General features: G+C 44.4%; 1 protein-coding gene and 1 long non-coding RNA gene across 2 annotated transcripts in view; both read right to left on the bottom strand.

Annotated features, from left to right (window-relative positions):
* Positions 1-20,642, bottom strand: part of LOC124607421 — a 1,003,590-nt gene that overhangs the window by 262,061 nt on the left and 720,887 nt on the right. The gene's annotated exons all lie outside the window — the stretch shown is intronic.
* The window catches only part of LOC124607420, a 241,205-nt gene continuing 228,830 nt past the window's right edge, over positions 8,268-20,642 (bottom strand). Inside the window, exon 3 of the mRNA XM_047139746.1 lies at positions 8,268-8,585. Within this exon, the coding sequence (XP_046995702.1) occupies positions 8,354-8,585 (232 nt within the window). The 3' untranslated portion in view covers positions 8,268-8,353. The remainder of the gene's footprint in view (positions 8,586-20,642) is intronic.

Below are 20,642 nucleotides of genomic sequence, written 5' to 3'. Positions count from 1 at the left end.
CATCACGCACAGCCATGCCCGAGGCAGCATTCGAACCTACGACCGTAGCGGTCGCCCGGTTCCAGACTGTAGCGCCTAGAACCGCACGGCCACTCCGGCCGGCTTGCGCGCGGATTTCACTGTATATCAAAACTGCATACTCGTACCTTTTTAATTTAAAAAAGTAACTATTTTTTTCGAGGTGATAATTAAAGCTTTGACCACCCTCGTCTTGTGAACTGTGAAACGGGTGAACTGTGTCCTATGCGTATCAACGTCGTGCCTGCTTTTTGCACGAAGAGTTGGAGGATTTCCGTTCTTTTGTGAGTAGTAGTAAATATTTTTCACTCTTGGTGGGTACCTTATTTCGCTTGTTACCGACGGACTGAGACCACAGCTCCCACAGGGAAGCAGATCCTCGTACACGGACAGTAAGCACCTCACCGGAACTAATTACAGCTCTCTCAGCATTGTGGGTTACCCAGGTCTCTCTTTCGGAGCTCGACGCCGTTCCTTTGTTCCCCGTGGATTCCGTCGTATTGCCTGAGATGCCATCCTTATTGCGGCTCTCCGTTTAAAGGTGATGCAACTTGCAGAAGACGAAAATCGAATTTCGAAAACAGATTTTGGTTGTCATGTTCACATATTAGGGCCGAATCTTATTTGCTAGTTCGACGAACGTTTGGTATCCCGGGCGTCGGCTGTTGTACACGAATGGCGTCTGTTCCCATTTCCTTAGCACGGTGAATTGACTAGATCAGTACATTCGTAGCATTTTTTTATTATTCCAGACAGAGTGTACAATTTGCTTGTGGAATCGGTAGATCCTTGTTTTTCATTTACGTGCATCATAAACACACGAATCGGGTAACAAAGTTGTACTGATGAAGATATTAACGTATTATCTCAACCGACGATGGGTGTTGAAAAAAGTAAAACTATACAGAAAATTCACTCCGTAGCCTCGGAGCTCATCCACCGTCACCATGGATCAGTTAAGTGTGGAGAAATCTAGAATACTCGCAATACGAACCAAGGCACACTTGCATGAGTGCAATTAGCGAATACTTTGTTACCAGCCACTGATTTGTACAGCAAGTCTTGCCATAAGAGAGTGCGTATAGCAATTTATGAATAAGAAAGCTAAGCAGGATATTGAGTTGCTACCAAGCACTACAATTTTGCTTATTCGCCAAACATACAGGGTGTTTTTATACAGCCTTTTCCTCGGAAATTTACAAAATAATAAGTGAAAGGAATATTTATTTACGTATCTAAATAAGTACTCGGTTTACCTATCCAAAGCTTCACAGGAAGAGTAACGACTGTTACTTTTACCTGTTTACACATAATTTTTTCGAATATAACGTTCTTCTGTCATACACATGATATATTTAAACCGCGTACAAATCAATTTAAATAAAATTTCTATCTATTTTATTTACGGAGGTACAAACTTACAAAGTTTTATGGGTGAAAGCAACAGGCTGGTTATAAATGGCAGTGTTCAGATGGGTATTCTCGTGGCGGAATGTTCATTTACGTGAGGTGTTCGAACGAAAGCCCATTTTGCTGAATACACAACTAAATGTGCCCTTTGAACGACCTGCGAACGAGATGTTGCTTTTATTTATCATTTTGTAAGTTACAGATAAAAACACCCTATTTGAAACACCGTGTATCAGCATTCATGTACCTCCTTCCAGCTATGGAAGAAAAAATTGTTTTTTTCCAATTAAAGGAAATAGTGCTGGATAATCTATCATACAGACTCCAAAATAAAATATTTTTCGTATTTTTCGATTGCAGTGTGAATAATAATACTACTGGGTGTGTGTGTGTGTGTGTGTGTGTGTGTGTGTGTGTGTGAGAGAGAGAGAGAGAGAGAGAGAGAGAGAGAGAGAGAGAGAGAGAGAGAAAGAGAGAGAGAGGGGGGGGGGGGGGGGGGCAGACGGCAGACAAACACAAACGCAGACATCATATTCAGAAGTTATGTAAATTTCCACACCACGGAAAACCTGAAATAAAATTTCGAAACGCGTTACCGAACAAAAGGAAGCAGTCGTGAGGCAATGGACTAGTATTGACGAAAGCGGTGGATAAAAAAATTCATCCAGCCACAAAAAGATTTAAGTTTTCTGTGACTTGCTTGTATTTCTTACGGTGAATGCCATGAGGGTTCTTTTGATAGGGCACTGTCGACTTCCCTTGGCATCCTACCGCAATGCGAGCTTGCTCTTTGTCCGTAATAACCTCGCCGTCGCGACGACGTTAAACCCTGATCTTCCTTATTTCTTCCTTTGAAATGTTGTGTTACGAATGAAAAAAATATAACTGGTCTAGTATCTTTATTATTTAAATCAAAAGAAGTCGTCCTTCCTGAGAGCAAGTGTTGGAATGGACAAGCTCCAGAAAAGCATCTGAAAAACAAAATGTGGATATTTATAGTGAATGGTGGACGCGAGTGGAAGACTACTCTCGGAGCAGTCCAGTCCAAGGGTGAGCGTTATCTGCAGTTCGCAAAAGACAACTGCAAGCATCGGAGTGATAAGTGACTGGCCACAGCCCTGTTGCAACGCCTCTCGAGAAGAGAGACGAGCCATCCTTAACTAGCCGACAGCTGGTACGGTTTTCCTCAGCTAGCAGCAGGCGGGACCTTTGATGCTTTCTACTGGCACCACAAACAACAAGACTGACTATTGAGCAGAGACATATGTGTCCGGAGTGTTTTCACAAGCTCAAGAAATATCCGCTTTAAAAATTACGTACAGCTGGGCGTCGTCGCCTGTAACTCACTGCTCGCCGGCTGGTGTGGCCGAGCGGTTCTAGGCGCTTCAGTCTGGAACCGCGCGACCGCTACGGTCGCAGGTTCGAATCCTGCCTTGGGCATGGATGTGTGTGATGTCCTAGGGGTTAGTTAGGTTTAAGTAGTCCTAAGTTCTAGGGGACTGATGACCTCCTATGTTAAGTCCCATAGTGCTCAGAGTCATTTGAACCATTTGAATTTAACTCACTGCTCCACTGTATTTATAAACACTGGCAACTTACAATAAAAAGCAACAAGTAAGTGGGGAGAGAGGGAGGGGGTCATCGCTCGAAGCACTGATGTGAATATTAACTTGATATGTATCTGTAATGACTATGTGTACTTTGTAGTGTCATGGTTGAGTTGATAATGGTAATGAGTAGGGAGAGACTGAAATTGTGTCCAGCTTGCTCCTCTAGAAAAGCGCCATGGAGGGTTGCCGAGTTTAGAATCTCCATCCCAGGGACGAACGCCATTAACAGTAACTCATGCTATCACTTCATGAAATTAGTTCAGCACTGTGGGAAATTACCACAACTTAAAACTTGTCAATAGTGTGAAGACGATTAAAACAACAAAGCTTCCACGAAAGTGCTTCTGTTACATAGTGTTCCCACATATTTTGACCTTTGGCCTTTTGGACGCAAAGATACGTATCTCACTAGATGCTGCAACTAAATCGTTCGCCACTATTTTATCGATGACAAGTGAGAACACCGAAGATGTTTTCCTAAACATCATTGAAGAAAAAACTCTAATAACCACACTTTTCGAATGAATTCCAATCAACGAAAGCAACCCTTGCTGTTATGTTTAACAAAACGTGTCTACCAGAAAATTTTATTACAAAATATATCAAAATCAACTTCAAGAATAACAGCACAGCTGCAAAACAAAGACTCATTCATCGACACGTGTGGCTGGTTGCAGTTTTTTTTCTCTTTTAGAGACACTGATGGTGCATTCTCTTGTTCTTCTGCCAACTGTGACAAATTCATGGTGACTGTTGATTGAAATAAAAGATAATGACTAGTCTTCTACTGGGTATCAGAAAATCGTCAGTATGCCATTAGTACAGCACTATGATATAGTTCTTCCCGTGAATAAATAAAATGGAAAATTTACAACTCAGTCCTGCATCACTAGATAGCTATATGGAAATTAATTTACAGGGTATCTAAAAAAGAATCATCCGATTTGGCACGTCTATATTTCAGAAACCAATAAACATATACAATGAATTTTGTTTTTTAATGAACGTGAATCTCAAAAGTTTTTTTCATACCTTTTCAGACGTATTCAACATCCCCCCCCCCCCTTGAAATGCACGGCATATGTCAATGCAGTATTGAAATTGTTCCCCCGCAGCAGCGAGTATGTCTTGAGTTAGAGCTTCCACAGCTGCTGTTATGTGATGTCTCAGTTCAATCATTGTTGTTGGTAACGGGAGCACATAAACAGAGTCTCTTATAAACCCAGACACGAAATAATCACATACAACCAGGTCCGGTGACCTTGGAGGCCTGTAATGTACGGTTGAATCATTTAGTCCAGTGCGACCAATTCATCGTTGAATAATCCTTTGATTTAAGAATTTCCGCACTTACAGATGCCGGTGTGGTGGTGCCCCATCCTGTTGGTAAATGAAGTCATTCGAATCAGTCTCCACCAGTAGGAAAAGAAAGTTCTCAAGCATATCGAGATATGTGCTTTCTGTAACAGTGCTCTCGGCAAAGAAAAATGGACCACAGACGTTTTCCCGTGAAACTGCACAAAACACATTAAATTTTGGAGAGTCCCTCTCGTGTTATACAGCTTCATGTGGTTGTTCCGTACCCCAAATTCTCATATTATGACGGTTCATCTTTCCATTTAAATGGAATATTGCCTAGTCACCAAACACTAAGCGTGGAAGAAAACTGTCGTCCTTCATTTAGCAAAGAAAGAAATTACAGAACTCCACACTTTCTTGTCTGTCACCTTCACGAAGATCTTGCAGTAGCTGAATTTTGTATGGTTTCATGTGTAAACGTCGACGCCACACAGGCCAGACAGACATCGGGGGCATGTCGAGCTGCACGGCGAACGGATTTCGGCGGACTCCTTGTGAAACTATGGCGGATACGTGCGACGTCTGTGTCAGACCCTGGGAGACGGCCCGACGATTTGCCTTTACACGAACAACCTTTTTCTCGGAATTGTTAATGCCACCGTCTAATTTTCTGTGCTGTAGGAGACTCCACACCATACACAGTACGGAAGTCACGCTGAACAGTTATTACTGACCCGCACTGCACAAAAAGTAGAACACAAAACGCTTTCTGTTGTCCAGACACCATTTTTACTAGAACTGAAGTGGGCGCACATTGCTGCTGCCTAGCGGACACCATTTAAAACTCGAGAGTTTGCTCTTTCCAACAGTACGTTGTTCTCGCACATATCTCATATAACAGAGAAGTAATGATCTTTTTCTTAAAATCGGATGATTCTTTTCGACACACCCTGTATTACGTTCGCGAGATTTCAATGTGATCCACTACTTAGAACTGCGAATGTAATTTGATTGCAGCTGTAATATTTATTGGTGATATATGAAAATTTGCGTCGAACCGGGACTCGAACCCGAATTTCCCGCTTATCGCTAACGGTTGCCTTAAAAACTTCGGTTACCCTTACACGCCTCCCACACCGACCCAAACTTCCTCATGTCACACTATCAACAAACATCGCTATACCATAATCCCTCACATTCATAACTTAAAATTGCGTGCACGGATGGCAGCAGCGATCAAGGCGACTGATCGCGATAAGTGGCAAATGCGGGTTCGAGGCCAGGTCCGGCACAAATTTTCATATATCACCAATAAATAGTACAGCTGGAGTCAATTTAGATTTGCAGTTTGAGAATAAAATCTCCTAATATTTAAACAGCAGTTGTGGATCGCCAAGTAGAGTCTATCGCTTCAGACATGGATGTATGCCTGTAGGAACATCATTAACGCGAACTGCAAACACAGTTACTGCACACTGAAATAATAAGCCCGGACTAAGGAAGGATGGGGAAGGAATACGGTACTGTCCTTTTTAAAGGAAGCATTCCGTCATTTGCATTAAGGAATTTAGTGGAACCATCACTAGGCGAACTCGCTCGGTTACCCGATTCACAAAATGCACGAACTTTGCAGTTCAGAGTCAACTATCTCGAATGGAAGGTCTCAACGATCCAAACGGTATTCTGAGGAGACTAAAAGTTTTGTCTGTTTATCATTCACGTAGCTCCCGCCTCAGCGTTTCCAAGCTGTTTTCATCCCTATCTATATCTGATTTCTTCTAGGCATCTCGTCTGCTACCATTAACTTATCATTTCTCGCTCTCTCCCGCCCTCCGTCTCTCTCTCTCTCTCTCTCTCTCTCTCTCTCTCTCTCTCTCTCTCACTCTCCCTCTCTTTCTCACCAGTGAATTCCTTTTCCAGTTTTGCATTGTTTTGCGCTGCTTCAGTACATTTCTATTAGATGCCATTACTCGCATTCGAGAAGACTATAACGAGGAAAGTAGTGCACACAATGTTAATTTCACTGACACTGCTGAAATCCGAAATATCCTTAATTATACTATTATTATTATGATTATTATCATTTACTGCTCAATTACTACGGATACTGCAGTGTGCTTTTATCAGGAATGTCTCAAGGTCCTAATCTTCATAGGTGAAATAAAAGCAAAGAAAAAAAGAATATACTGTCTGACAAAAAAAAGTGAACCACCCAGGAGGGGAGGATGCAACGAAGTGAAACTTCAAGGGTTGAGAGAGTATATGATATTATACCAGTGATTACAAAACTAAATCAGATTTAGGAAGAACTTGGCAGCACAAGGGTACTTACTAGTATGACGATGCACCCCGTCTGGCCTGGTCGAATGCACTAACTCGGTTGGGAAAGGTGTCATAAGGCCGCAGTCTTCTCTCCTGAGGCAAACAGGCTTACAAGTGTAAGGTTAACAGCCTGACCAGTAGCACTGGCACGGAGTTAACGTCCGAGCTGGTCCCATACAAGTTCTATCGAGGACAGATTTGGAGATTTTGTTGGCCACGGCAGGACTTCAGCATCACGTAGACAGCTCACATAGACACGTGACATGTGTGGACGAGCACTTCCCCATTGAAAAATGGCACAAACCATACTTCGCATGAGAGGTAACACAAGAGAGCGCAGGATGTCCGCGACGTACCGTTATGCTGCTAGAGCTCACTCCATCACTACCAGCCGTGACACGCCCGACGACTCCCCACAGCATAACCAAGAGTGACACCGCTATACTTCTTCAAAACACTGGAAAACTGGGACCTCTTCCAAAGTTGCCGTCTTACTCGCCGACGATGGCAAACACGGGTAGTGCAGAACCGAGATTCATCCCTGAACGCAATGCGACGTCATTCACAAGCACCCCGTCTTTCCCGGCCCCTGGCGCCACCCCATGCAAAGCTGTTTGTGCTGTGGTGTTAATGGCAGCTGTTCTCCGACCAGTGGTACGGGATGACACAGAATGTTAAGGTGAGTCTATTACTTGTTCTCGGATGGCAGGCGCAGATGTGGAGCGGTAACGATGTGCTTCGTGCACAATATGGCGATTCTGCCTTGTGGTAGTCAGATGTGATTGACCGGAGCCGAGAAGACATGCCCTGACTATCTGGCTTCTGTCTCGTCCGAATACTTCACAAACACGGATACTCGCGATTCGACCAGCCAGCAAAATTGAGACACACAACGAGACCCTTTCCAAACTCTTATCAGATGCTCATAACGCTCACTCGCACGAGTATGCAGCATCTCCCTGTCCTTCACAGTGATAAATCACGCCCCTTACGTATCCTACCACGCCTGGAAACAAGAGTAAACACGAAAATGCTGATGCATTCTGGTGGCCGTTCTATCTGTCAAATTGAATCCTAATTCTAATAATTTACTTACACGCTGATGGTGTGTACTTGCACTAAGTTAAATGGACATCCAATCAGGCCTTTTGGGTGTTGTACTTTTTTGTCAGGCACTGTAAACAGCTAAACTTACGCAATGACAATAGATAAAAACACAGGAAAGAAAGCTGTGTGCACTTAAGTAGGCGGGTGGGGTGTGGGGGTGGGGGGGGGGGTGACGCACATTGGCAAAGAGCAGTGTACGACGTCATAATCCAGCTAATGGTGTCATTCTGCGCGTCTGCCTTTATCGTGCGCTTCAGAGCGTTTGTAGAACGTACAGTGTTGATTTTCGCGTTAGTTCACGAATGGCAAGGGTACTTAGCCACTGTAGCATCCGTTATAAGTGGCATAAAGCAGACGCAAATGTCGCGTTAAGAAACGAAACCGAGGGTTTTCCAAGTATATAAATTTATCTATGCAGAAGCAGTGGACCGACGAGGCGCCATCCGCAGCGTTTCCAGTAACGCGTGGCGTGGAACAGAAACAGAGAGAAACGACGGCGTCGCCGCAAAAGCACCTTCCGGCCCTCCCTGCGCAGAATGCACAGCGCAGCCACCTTCTTACTTGTACACCGCTACAGCGCTTCTCGGTTAGGTTAGCCATGTGGCACTTGCGCCGCCCCCCTGACCTGCAGCGTCTGTTTGGCAGGCGTCCCTACCCGCAGAGGGACAATGGTCGGCCGTGGACGCAAATAGCCCGCCCCGCCGCCTAAGCGCGCACCGCACACTGTACTCACGCACACCGAAAGTGCAGCTCCTGTCACCTAGCTGCCGCCTTCCCACAGCCCAAGTGCATCGCGCTGTTGTGTTGCAGCGACAGTACCTGCGGAAAAAGAGGAAGCGTGTCAAATTGCGAGCACTCACCAGAAACCGTTAACAAAAACAATACATGGTCAATCAGGAGCACTTATTCAATTATCGACGCCCAAGCTGGTTTTCACTTTGTAGGATACTGGGAAAATATAATCAGTCTACAAAGGGGATTGCTTGAATTCACGTTCAAGGTATTCTAGAATATTGCTTCAGTGTGTTGTATCTATATCAAATAGGGCCAACAGGGGATGTTGAATTTCTGAAGCTACTCTCTTCTTTCCTGAAATGTTTATCGCCTGCGTTTCACTTCTGTTCAAAATTGTATTCCAAACCAACACCTTTACAAAATACTTCCTAATATTTATTTTTATATCCCAACAATTTTCTCTTCTTCAGAAATGCTTTATCATCCATAGCTGCATTGCTTGATGTTGTATTTTTTACACTCTCACTCTCCTTTATGAGGTTAACGTTCCACAATAAACTTTGCTGTTACGATTAAGATTGGAAGACCAAAAACGAAGTGCTCGGATTAAAAATGGTGTGAGGCAGAGATGTTGTCTTTCGCCCCTGCTTTTCAGTCTATACATCCAAGAAGCAATGACGAAAGCAAAAGAAAGGTTCAAGAGTGGGATAAACCCTCTATTGCATGGTGTTGCCACTTGGCAACAAACCGTTAATTTACTTATAATGTCAAGGGAACCACTCGTATATGCATGATGTTGCCATCTGGGAACACACACAGTCTGGCTGCATCGAGCAAGACTGTGTTTAGCACCATTACTTTAGCAGAAACAGTTCAAAATCGATAACATACGCTGAAGGTCGAGTGTATGTAAACATATGCGAAAGCAGCTGAAAGAGTGAATCACTTCCGCTACTTAGATCACATCTAGTTACATTCTGAAGGTATGCAAAATGATGTTTAATGATAGCATGGATATGTTTCCATGTCTCTGTAACTGAAAGATTAATAACTAATCAATATTTTCGGTTTGTTGCTGTATTCATCTTGTTACATAATACTTTGTGACTTAGACCCCACCCGCAGAAATTTCTTTCAGTCATGCAATAGAAAGTTAAAATTCAAAGTGAAAAGATATAAATGATAAGATTCGCTGATGACATTGCTATAATCAGTGAAAGTGAAGAAGAATTACATGATCTGCTGAATGGAATGAATAGTCTAATGAGTGCAGAATACGGACTGACAGTAAATCGAAGAAAGATGAAAGTAATGAGAACTGGCAGAAATGAGTACAACGAGAAGCTTAACATCACGAAATCGACGAAATTACGGAATTCTGCTACCTCGGCAGCAAAGTAACCCATGATGGCCGGGGCAGGAAAGACATCAAAAGTAGACTAGTACAGGCAAAAAAGGCATTTCTGGCCAAGCAAAGTCTTCTAGTATTAAACATAGAGCTTAATCTGAGGAAGAACTTTCTGAGAATATGTTTGGAGCACGTCACTGTATGGTAGTGGATCATGGACAGTGGAAAAGCCGGAAGGGAAAAGAAGCGAAGCGTTTGAGATATGGTGCTACAGATGAATGTTGAAAATTAGGTAGCCTGATATGGCGAGGAATAAGGAGGTTCTCTGCAGAACCGACGAGGAAAGGAATATGTGGAAAACACTGACAAGAAGAAGGAGCAGAATGATGGACCATCCGTTAAGACATCAGGGAATGACTTCCATGGTACTAGAGGGAGTTGTAGAGGGTAAAAACTATTGGGTAACACAGACATTGGGATACATCCAGCAAATAAGTGAAGACGTAGGTTGCAAGTGCTTCTCTGAGATGAAAAGTTTGGCACAGAATAGGAATCCGTGTTGGGACGTATCAAATCAGTGAGAAGACTGGTGTGAAGATACGATTAGTACTAATTCAGGAAGACAATATTTGATATTCAACATACCAGTTAGTGGCATAATGCAAAAGTACCAATTAATTCCGAAACTAAACCGGAGTGATGTTTCCAGACGATGTGCGCAGAAAACTTTGCCACACTGCAGTCCAAGGAAAGGGCCAATTGGAAAACTCTTCTCCTCTCCATTCGATTCGTCCAGACACCTTTCTTTTGACTGTATTCCTACGTTCAAATGGAACTTTCATGCAAATGCAACTTTCGTTTCGACAGGCAACACATACTTCCAGAAACAATTTTTCGCGACAAAACTCGTTCGCTGACCTTAATGGCTCTGAGCGCCTAGAACTTAGAACTAATTAAACCTAACTAACCTAAGGACATCACAGACATCCATGCCCGAGGCAGGATTCGAACCTGCGACCATAGCGGTCGCTCGGTTCCAGACTGTAGCGCCTAGAACCGCACGGTCACTCCGGCCGGCCGCTGACCTTAATATACTATTATAAACTAGGAGTGCTCTCCAGCAACCTTGTGTAAAAAACTGTTTCCTTCTCACAGAAAGCAACACAATGGCGGCCCGTAGCGTGTGCAAAGATTACGGCGTGATTAGCGAGTCCGGAATATTAATGAGCTGACTCAGCGGCAGGCTGAATGCCGCCGCAGACCGTGGGAACAAAACCTGCGGACGTCCGGCTGCCAGCACAGAGACACGCCTGCCTAGTGAGCCCTGCTCCCCCACAGAGGTATTTGTTGTGTACTTGCTTACATGTCAGGCTTACCTGCGCATGGATGGCCCCGCATACCCATACGTCACGGTACAACTCATTGCCAGATGTTTCCAATTTCACAATTGTGACCATGGATTCAGCTGCAGCAGGCTCGTTTCTTGATTTCTTTCCACCAATTCTGAGAAAGCAGCTTCTCGCTTCTGACGATTTATGAAGTCAAATGAATTCCTCAGTTGTGAATTCCTCAGTTGTGTTGTTTGTTTTAAAGTTCACCTTTCTGGTACACGAATGTGCAATATCAGAATCAAAGGAAATACTAACTGCACGGCGGATTAGCATGACGTAGACAACAAAAGCCACGTTTGAACTTCTCAACTGATGACGAGAGGACATTGGCCACAGGGCATACTGAGAGCTCCGGGTCTGAAACCTACACAGTAGAAAGAATTGACTTTCGATTCTACTCCCGTACAGTGTACAGTCGTGTCCGCCTGTACAATGTTGCTGACACGCGACACGCACACACACACACACACACACACACACACACACGTTTAGCTGTACAGGAATACTGCAACATGTTTAAACAGAACCGGATCTTGGACTGGTGTCGATTTGTGGTTTGGGTCTGGAACAGGCTCGGGACTGTGGAGCTTACACAGTGTGTGTCAAATAAACATGAACCTAAAGTTCCGGAGCATGTCTTCTGATTTACTGAACATATGAAGTGCTATGAAGCTGAGAGCATTCCTCGCTAGAAGAAGTCTAGCAGTATGAAACTTACAGGTATTTGTGTGAGATGAAATTTTTGAGAATGCATATCTGGAGCACAGTATTGTATGGAAGTCAATCACAGACGCTGGGAAAACCGGTAAAGAAGAGAATCGAAGAGTGTGAGATATGGTTTTGGACAATGAGATTCAAAATTAAATGGACACGAAATCAGAAATGAGGAGGTCATTAGCAAAAACAGCGAAGAATGATGTTTTCTTTGTTCACAAATCTTCTATATTAAGTTTAATAATAATATTATAATTACACTTCATGCGAAACAATACAACTACACGTAATTGCCAGTGACACTGATACAACTATCGCATCGGAGTGGATGGCTTCAATGTACTCTTGGTTTGCTGACAGATTCAGTTTCCCACAATACCCTGAGCTGCCTTGTCACAGGTGAACCTTTGCATTCTGACAGATTGTTTTAAGGGGCCGAACGCATGCCAGTCACAGAGCTGTAAGGAAGATGTTCCAGGACCTTCCACAGAAAGTTTTGAAGCGGTTTGACACCTATTTGGTCTACATTCCGTCTAAAAATGCTGACACCACCGAAAAATTGTGCAGTGTGCGAGACAATGCTCCCCGTACACCCCTCTCATATTGAGAAAAATTTGTGTTGCATGCTCCCCTTCACCGTGAATGAACAGAATAATAGCACTTTGTGCTGTTTGAAACACTCTCGGGCTTTTTGTCGCATCAATTCAGTGTGAAACCTCGAGCTGTCGACGATTCCCATCGTCGTCATCGTCAGGAGCAACTGACTGTCAAAATTTCTGCTGAGATAGATATTGGATAAAGAAAAAGAAAACAAAATATTTGGACGCAGCCTGAGGACCGTACGTAATTTATATTTATTCGACCACCGTTCGACGAAAATGTGACTGGTTGGAGCGTACTGTTTTTTCCATCTGCAAAACTGCTTATTTACATGAGGTGTATTTAATAAGTAATGCAAAACATTTTCTTCTCCGCCAATTTCGGCTGAAAAACTGCGGAATTTGTTGTCGGACGTACTGGAATATTCCCGCTTGAGCACGTGCAGTTTCATAAAGTTCCGACAGATGGAAGCGGCACACGTAGCCTTCAAAATGATGTCTGTAACGAAGGTGCGTTCGAAGCAGAGTTGTTATTGAGTTGGTTTTGGCGGAAAACCAGAACATCGCAGTCATTCATAGGCGCTTGCAGAATGTCTACGGAGATATGTGCGGTGAGCCGTTGGGCGAGGTGTCTGTCACCATCGCCGGCCGGTGTGGCCGTGCGGTTCTAGGCGCTACAGTCTGGAGCCGAGCTATCGCTACGGTCGCAGGTTCGAATCCTGCCTCGGGCATGGATGTGTGTGATGTCCTTAGGTTAGTTAGGTTTAATTAGTTCTAAGTTCTAGGCGACTGATGACCTCAGAAGTTAAGTCGCATAGTGCTCGGTGCCGTTTGAACTATCTGTCACCATCACAACAAGGTCGCAAAACCAGTCCGATTTCCCGCGTGCCAGCAGGCAGCACTCAGCTGCGACTCCTCCAATGTTGGAACGTGCGGACACTCTCACTCGATGTGATCGACGGATCACAATGAAACACAGTGAAATCACACAAGCCTGCGTACCCGAGAGAAGCTCACGAGACTTCAATACTCCACTGTTGTTCCTCATCCACCCTACAGCACGGATCTCGCACCTTCCGACGTGCATGTTTGGCCCAACGAACGATGAACTCCGCGTTAAGCAGCACGTGGATGATGGGAAAGTTGTTGGAAGACGTTGGCTCCGACATCGACCAGTAGGGTGGTACCATGCGGTCATACATGCCCTTCCAGTATGGTGGCGTAAGGCCATCTCATTGCATGGATTGGTTGATTTGCGGGTGGGGACCAGCAGCAAAGACATCGGTCCCATCGGATGAGAGATGTATTGGGAAGGCCGGACGGGGATCTGAACAGTCGTTCTCCCGAATGGGAGTCCAGTGTGCTAACCACTGAGCCAACTCGCTAGGTCGCATTGCACGGAGATTGTGTTGAAAAACAGGTTTCTTTAGCCAAAAGAGCGCGGAATAATAAGGTGAATTGGAAACCAGAATAAAACAAACCTGCTTTCAGAAAAAAAATGTGATCAATTACATATTGAACGCCCGCCCATCGTTAATGGAAAAGTCCAAAGGAGCCCAACACGTAACGCTTTTCCAAATTTCCGTCAGTTCAACATTACAGCAGGCGAGTCCGAAAAACCACAGCGCTGCCTTTTTGCCCGACAGATGTATCTTTCAAGCAAGCCGGTGTTTCAGACGCTCTCTGAAGAAGGCTGCAGAGCAAGAACGACAGTTGTTGGACTTCCGTGAAGGTGAGCACACACACTCAGAAGAAAGGCCATGTTCCGTGGAGCTCCGAGACTTTCACGCCCAGCCCTAAATGTCCGTGCCGGATATCTGTGGCTGCTGAGAGCCAGTAGTAATGACCGCGGGCCGGCGCCACGACTGCGAGTGAGTAATCTGGCCGACTCCTTTTAGAGACGTGGCGCCTGCAGCTTATCCCTTTACAAATATTTGACGACAGCCCACGGGCGACCTGTGAGTGCCGTGTCGCGACGTCTGAGCGCTCCAGCAATAACGCCAGATAACGCGCACTCATACTTCGACCAGCAAACTCGGGAAGTGGCTCTGGAAGGGACATTTCCCGAGTCTGTAGTCCCCGCTAACTGGAGGAGTCAATGCATACTCAGCAAACAGTGTGAACCCGAACTCGACTGACCACTAGGGATATTTTCTACTTTGGTGTAAGGGACCCGCGTTGTCCAATTACAGAGAAATAATTTTAACATGACTTATTCGATAGCCGGCCGGTGTGGCCGAGCGGTTCTAGATGCTTCTGTCTGGAACCGCGCGACCGTACAGTCGCATGTTCGAATCCTGCCTCGGGTATGGATGTGTGTGATGTCCTTAGGTTAGTTACGTTTAAGTAGTTCTAAGTTCTAGGGGACTGATGACCTCAGATGTTTCTAGGTGACTGATGACCTCAGATGTTAAGTCCCATAGTGCTCAGAGCCACTTGAACCATTTTTGAACTTTTTCTATTTGTTACCCAAGTTTGTTTCTGTGGAAATACCTTCGCGACAGTGAAACAGCCTGTAATATGCAATCACCAAAACGTACAATACAAAACACGCAATAACGCAACAGACGCAAGGAGCAGATACGGCACGTACATTGTTTGATCAAAGGTATGTGCACACGTATTAGTAGACATTAATATGGGGTGTGACCAGCCTTCGCTCTTATGACTGCTGGGGACACTTTCAGTGAGGTGTTCGAATGTCTGTGGAGGAATGGCAGCCCAGTCTTTCTCTGGAACCGAAACCAGAAAAGATGGCGAAAATGGACGCTGGGGTGTGGGGCGAAGTCGATGTTCTAACTTATTCCAAAGATGTTCCTTTGGGTGGAGGTCGGGACTCTGGGCAGGTCAGACAATGTTACTGCCCACAAACCGTTACCTCACCCATGCTGTTTTATGATACTGTTGACTGTCATGTCCATAAAATCAATCACCATCTGCGAAGTGTTACTTTTGTGCAGCAAGGGGCCAGCCGCGGTGGTTGAGCGGTTCTAGGGGCTTCAGTCCGGAACCGCGCGACTGCTACGGACGCAGGTTCGAATCCTGCCTCGGGCATGGATGTGTGTGATGTCCTTAGGTTAGTTAGGTTTAAGTAGTTCTAAGCTCTAGGGAACTGATGACCTCACATGTTAAGTCCCATAGTGCTCAGAGCCATTTGAACCATTTTTTGCAACATGGGGTCTACACCATAGCCACACTTCACAGTTGGCACTACAACTAATAGAAAGTCAAGTTCTTCGGGAATTCACCAAAAGCAAACTCTTCAAAGGGATTTTCATAGTTTACAGCACGGTATATCGCTCCAAATCACTTGTTTCCAGTTATCCACTGTCGCTCTTAAGAATTCCTCAAGCGTTGCTACTACAGAAATGTGTGGTTTATGACGAGCTGCTTGATCACTGTACATCGTTCTACTTAAATTGCTACGCACAGTAATGGTGCTAAATGGACTGCAGGTACCGCTTTGAAACTCACGAGTGATTCCTCCTGTTGATTTCGTTACATTTTTACAACCCCCATCTGGAATGCTGTCTGTCAGTACACTGAACTTGCCTGGCCTTGGATTCTCTGTACCTGTCCTTTAGCGTTTGCACTTCACCGTCGCATCCAAACAGTCGACTTGGGTAGCTTTAGAAAGGCTGAAATGTCCCTTATGGATTTATTACTCTAGTGACCCCAACGATTAGTGCACGTTCGAAGTCACTGAGCTCTTCTGACAGACCCGTTCTCCTGTAATTGCTTCTCTGCTGATACCACAATACTTCCCGCCTGCTTCTACAGGGTGGTCCATTGATCATGACCGGGCCAAATATCTCACGACTTAAGTGTCCAACGAAAAAAGTGCAAAGAACCAAACTTGTCTAGCTTGAAGGGGGAAACCAGATGGCGCTATGGTTGGCCCGCTAGATGGCGCTGCTATAGGTCAAACGGAAATCAACTGCGTTTTTTTTTAAATAGGAACCCCCATTTTTATTACATATTCCTTTAGTACGTAAAGAAATATGAATGTTTTAGTTGGACCACTTTTTTCGCTTTGTGATAGATGGCGCTATAATAGTCACAAACATATGGCTCACAATTTTAGACGAACAGTTGGTAACAGGTAGGTTTTTTAAATTAAAATACAGAACGTAGGTACGTCTGAACATTTTATTTCGGTTGTTCCAATGTGATACATGTACCTTTGTGAACTTATCGTTTCTGAGAATGATGTCCGTCAACCTCAATGCATTTGGCAATACGTGTAACGACATTCCTCTCAACAGCGGGTAGTTCGCCTTCCGTAGTGTTCGCACATGCATTGACTATGCGCTGACGCATGTTGTCAGGCATTGTCGGTGAATCACGATAGCAAATATCCTTCAACTTTCCCCACAGAAAGAAATCCGGGGACGTCAGATCCGGTGAACGTGCGGGCCATGATATGGTGAAAATATGTAATGAAAATATGCTATTCAATACCGCTTCAACCGCACGCGAGCTATGTGCCGGACATCCATCATGTTGAAAGTATATCGCCATTTTGTCACGCAGTGAAACATCTTGTAGTAACAACGGTAGAACATTATGTAGGAAATCAGCATACATTGCACCATTTTGATTGCCATCAATAAAATGGGGGCCTTCCTTCCATAATGCCGCACCCTACATTAACCCGACACGGTCGCTGATGTTCCACTTGCCGCAGACATCGTGGATTTTCCGTTGCCCAATAATGCATATTATGCCGGTTTACGTTACCGCTGTTGGAAAATGACGCTTCGTCGCTAAATAGAACGCGTGCAAAAAATCTATCATCGTCCCGTTATTTCTCTTGTGCCCAGTGGCAGAACTGTACACGACGTTCAAAGTCGTCGCCATGCAATTCCTGGTGCATATAAATCTGGTACCGGTGCAATCGATGCTGACGTAGCATTCTCAATACCGTACGTTTTTGATTCCCGATTCTCGCGCAATTTGCCTGCCACTGATGTAAGGATTAGCTGCGACAGCAGCTAAAACACCTACTTGGGCATCATCATTTGTTGCAGGTGGTGGTTGACGTTTCACATGTGGCTGAACACTTACTGTTTCCTTAAATAACGTAACTATCCGGCGAACGGTCCGGACACTTGGATGATGTCGTCCAAGATACCGAGCAGCATACATAGCACACGCCCGTTGGGCATTTTGATCACAATAGCCATAGATCAACACGATGTCGACCTTTTCCGCAATTGGTAAACGGTCCATTTTAACACGATTAATGTATCACGAAGCGAATACCATCCGCACTGGCGGAATGTTACGTGATACCACGTACTTATACGTTTGTGACTATAACAGCGCCATCTATCACAAATCGAAAAAAGTGGTCCAACTAAAACATTCATATTTCTTTACGTACTACACGAATATGTAATAAAAAATGGGGGTTCCTATTTTTAAAAAAACGCAGTTGATATCCGTTTGACGTATGGCAGCGCCATCTAGCGGGCCAACCATATCGCCATCTGGTTTCCCCTTCAAGTTAGACGAGTTTCGTTCTTTGTAGTTTTTTCGTTTGATGCTTATTTCGTGATATACTTGGCCCGGTCATGATCAATGGACCACCCTGTATACTGGCAGGCCCGTCTGCCGTAACATCTAGTGGTCGATTCCGTATTACGTAGGGGCGTGCGGATAGTTTTGATCAGACAATGCGTACCGTGCCGCGCTTCCCGTCGCTGCGCGAACAGTTGAGCATTGCGTCGTTGCGCCGCTCTTCCACTGCAGTCAGTGAACCCGTACGAGAGGTGCCTATTGGACAGCGTTTCACCAAACGCAGCCACACTGCTGTGTATCACTGTGAACGCGCAACTAACACTGCCAGATATACAAACCGAGACAGAATCGAGCAGTACTGAGTGTAAGCTTCAGGGCTAAGAAACAAATGGACATTACTGTTGTCAACATTACGTACCGGGAGTGGATGGAACAAGTTTTGTTCCCAAAGATGCCATTCAGAGCACACTGTCGACATTTGCACTGATGGGCAGATATTTTTAGTGCAATACAGCTGCAAAGATAAAGCAAACGAAACGCAGCTAGTCTGTAACGAGCCACGTGGAACCAGTTTTTCATACCAAAATACTCAGAAAATATCTCTGAGGCATCGCGAGAATTCTGTCGGATATCCACCCTGTGGACGATGTACCTGAGGTGAAAAACAGGAACTCACGTTGGGAGTAGCCGCGCGGGATAATCGTGCGGTCTGAGTTGTCTCGTCACGGTTCGCGCGACTTCCCCCCGTCGGAGGTTCGAGTCCTCCCTCGGACATGGATGTGTGTGTTGTTCTTAGCGTAAGTTAGTTTAAGTTCGATTAAGTAGTGCGTAAGCCTAGGGACCGATGACCTCAGCGGTTTCACCCCATAGTCCTTATCACAAATTTCCAATTTTCACGTTGGGAGTCCAAGTCGATATCCAGACAGCGTGACAACCAAAATCTGATGGCTTTGCATATCATATTTTCATTTTCTCCCTAATTGTTGACTTGAAATGTTTCCCGACGCACTTCACTTTTCATTCTACGCCAACGTCAGCTCTACATAGATCCTTTCAGGCCCTTTGGCTATAATTGTGTACATTATCTTTTACTGTGGCTTAGTTGCAACAGTGGTATTTTTTCCCATTGGAAACGTGAGGTACACATTTGTGAATGTTGAACCTTTTCATCATGTACAAGTGCTGCCAAACGTTGGGCATCACAATGAAAACATCAGCAAGTCAGTGTAGCCATGCGCAGCACCTAGCGACCACTAGAATAAAAATGGTTCAAATGGCTCTGAGCACTATGGGACTCAACTTCTGAGGTCATCAGTCCCCTAGAACGTAGAACTACTTAAACCTAACCAACCTAAGGACATCACACACATCCATACCCGAGGCAGGATTCTAACCTGCGACCGTAGTGGTCGCGCGGTTCCAACTGTAGGGCCTAGAACCGCTCGGCCACCCCGGTCGGCACCACCAGAATACACGGATGTGTTTGGTTCGCTATATTCCACTCTATAACTGAATATTGTTACTGTTATTTTGCATGGTAATTATTGAATGATAATTTTACTATTTATTACAATAAAGAATATTTCGTAATTAGTTATTTTATTCATAAAATGCAGCCAAGCGAGCAAAGTATGTTTCCAAAAGGGGTACATACTTTTTGCCGCGCGGTATTAGCCGTGTGGTCAGAGGCGCTGCAGTCATGGACTGTGCGGCTGGTCCCGGCGGAGGTTCGAGTCCTCCCTCGGGCATGGGTGTGGGTGTTTGTCCTTAGGATAATTTAGATTAAGTAGTGTGTAAGTTTAGGGATTGATGATCTTAGCAGTTAAGTCCCATAAGATTTCACACACATTTGAAAATACATACTTTTGTATAAATCTTACATCTAAAAACATTAAAATATCGCCTAAGAGCATTACCGCATAAATAAAAATTTTCGTTCCTTCAGAAAAAATTCAGGTCTGAAAGGCATAAAGCTTACAATGTGGTAATGACGCTTATGATGATTAGTTGTGCTTTGTATTGCTCTACTAGGCACATCATAGAATTTAATGCTCTCACTTGACTGGAAACGCAATGTTAGCGCATGGTGGTACCATGTTTTGACTGGTAACACGCCGTTTTCAACTGTTCATATTACAGTATCATTTCGGCATTTTCAAGTACTTAGATACAGTTAATCATAAGAAATTTATATTTATTTTTAATGATCAAACGGCTAACAAACTTATCTAGATACTTCAAAACGGACTAAGACCGAAATGATCAACAATTGCAAGCGGTATGGAATCACTGAAAAAATTCTTAGCAACTGTGACCCAGGTTCCAAAAAAATCATAGTGGTGACAGTTCGCATAGCAAAAAACCAGAAAAAAATTATATGAAATAGGAATGAACTTGAAAATGTCCACGACACAGCTTCAGGCCGGTTTAAATTATCTGTTTTTAAAAAATCACGTTATCCTTATACGCAATGCTCCATAACGCTCTAGACTGAAATGACTGTCGTATATTCCTTAGATAAACCCGACTGGCGAACTTTGAGGAGTAGCAGCTGCACAGTAGGCTG

Source organism: Schistocerca americana, chromosome 3 (assembly GCF_021461395.2).
Source record: "Schistocerca americana isolate TAMUIC-IGC-003095 chromosome 3, iqSchAmer2.1, whole genome shotgun sequence".
Taxonomy (NCBI): Eukaryota; Metazoa; Arthropoda; class Insecta; order Orthoptera; family Acrididae; genus Schistocerca; species Schistocerca americana.
This window is presented reverse-complemented; position numbering and strand designations above follow the sequence as displayed.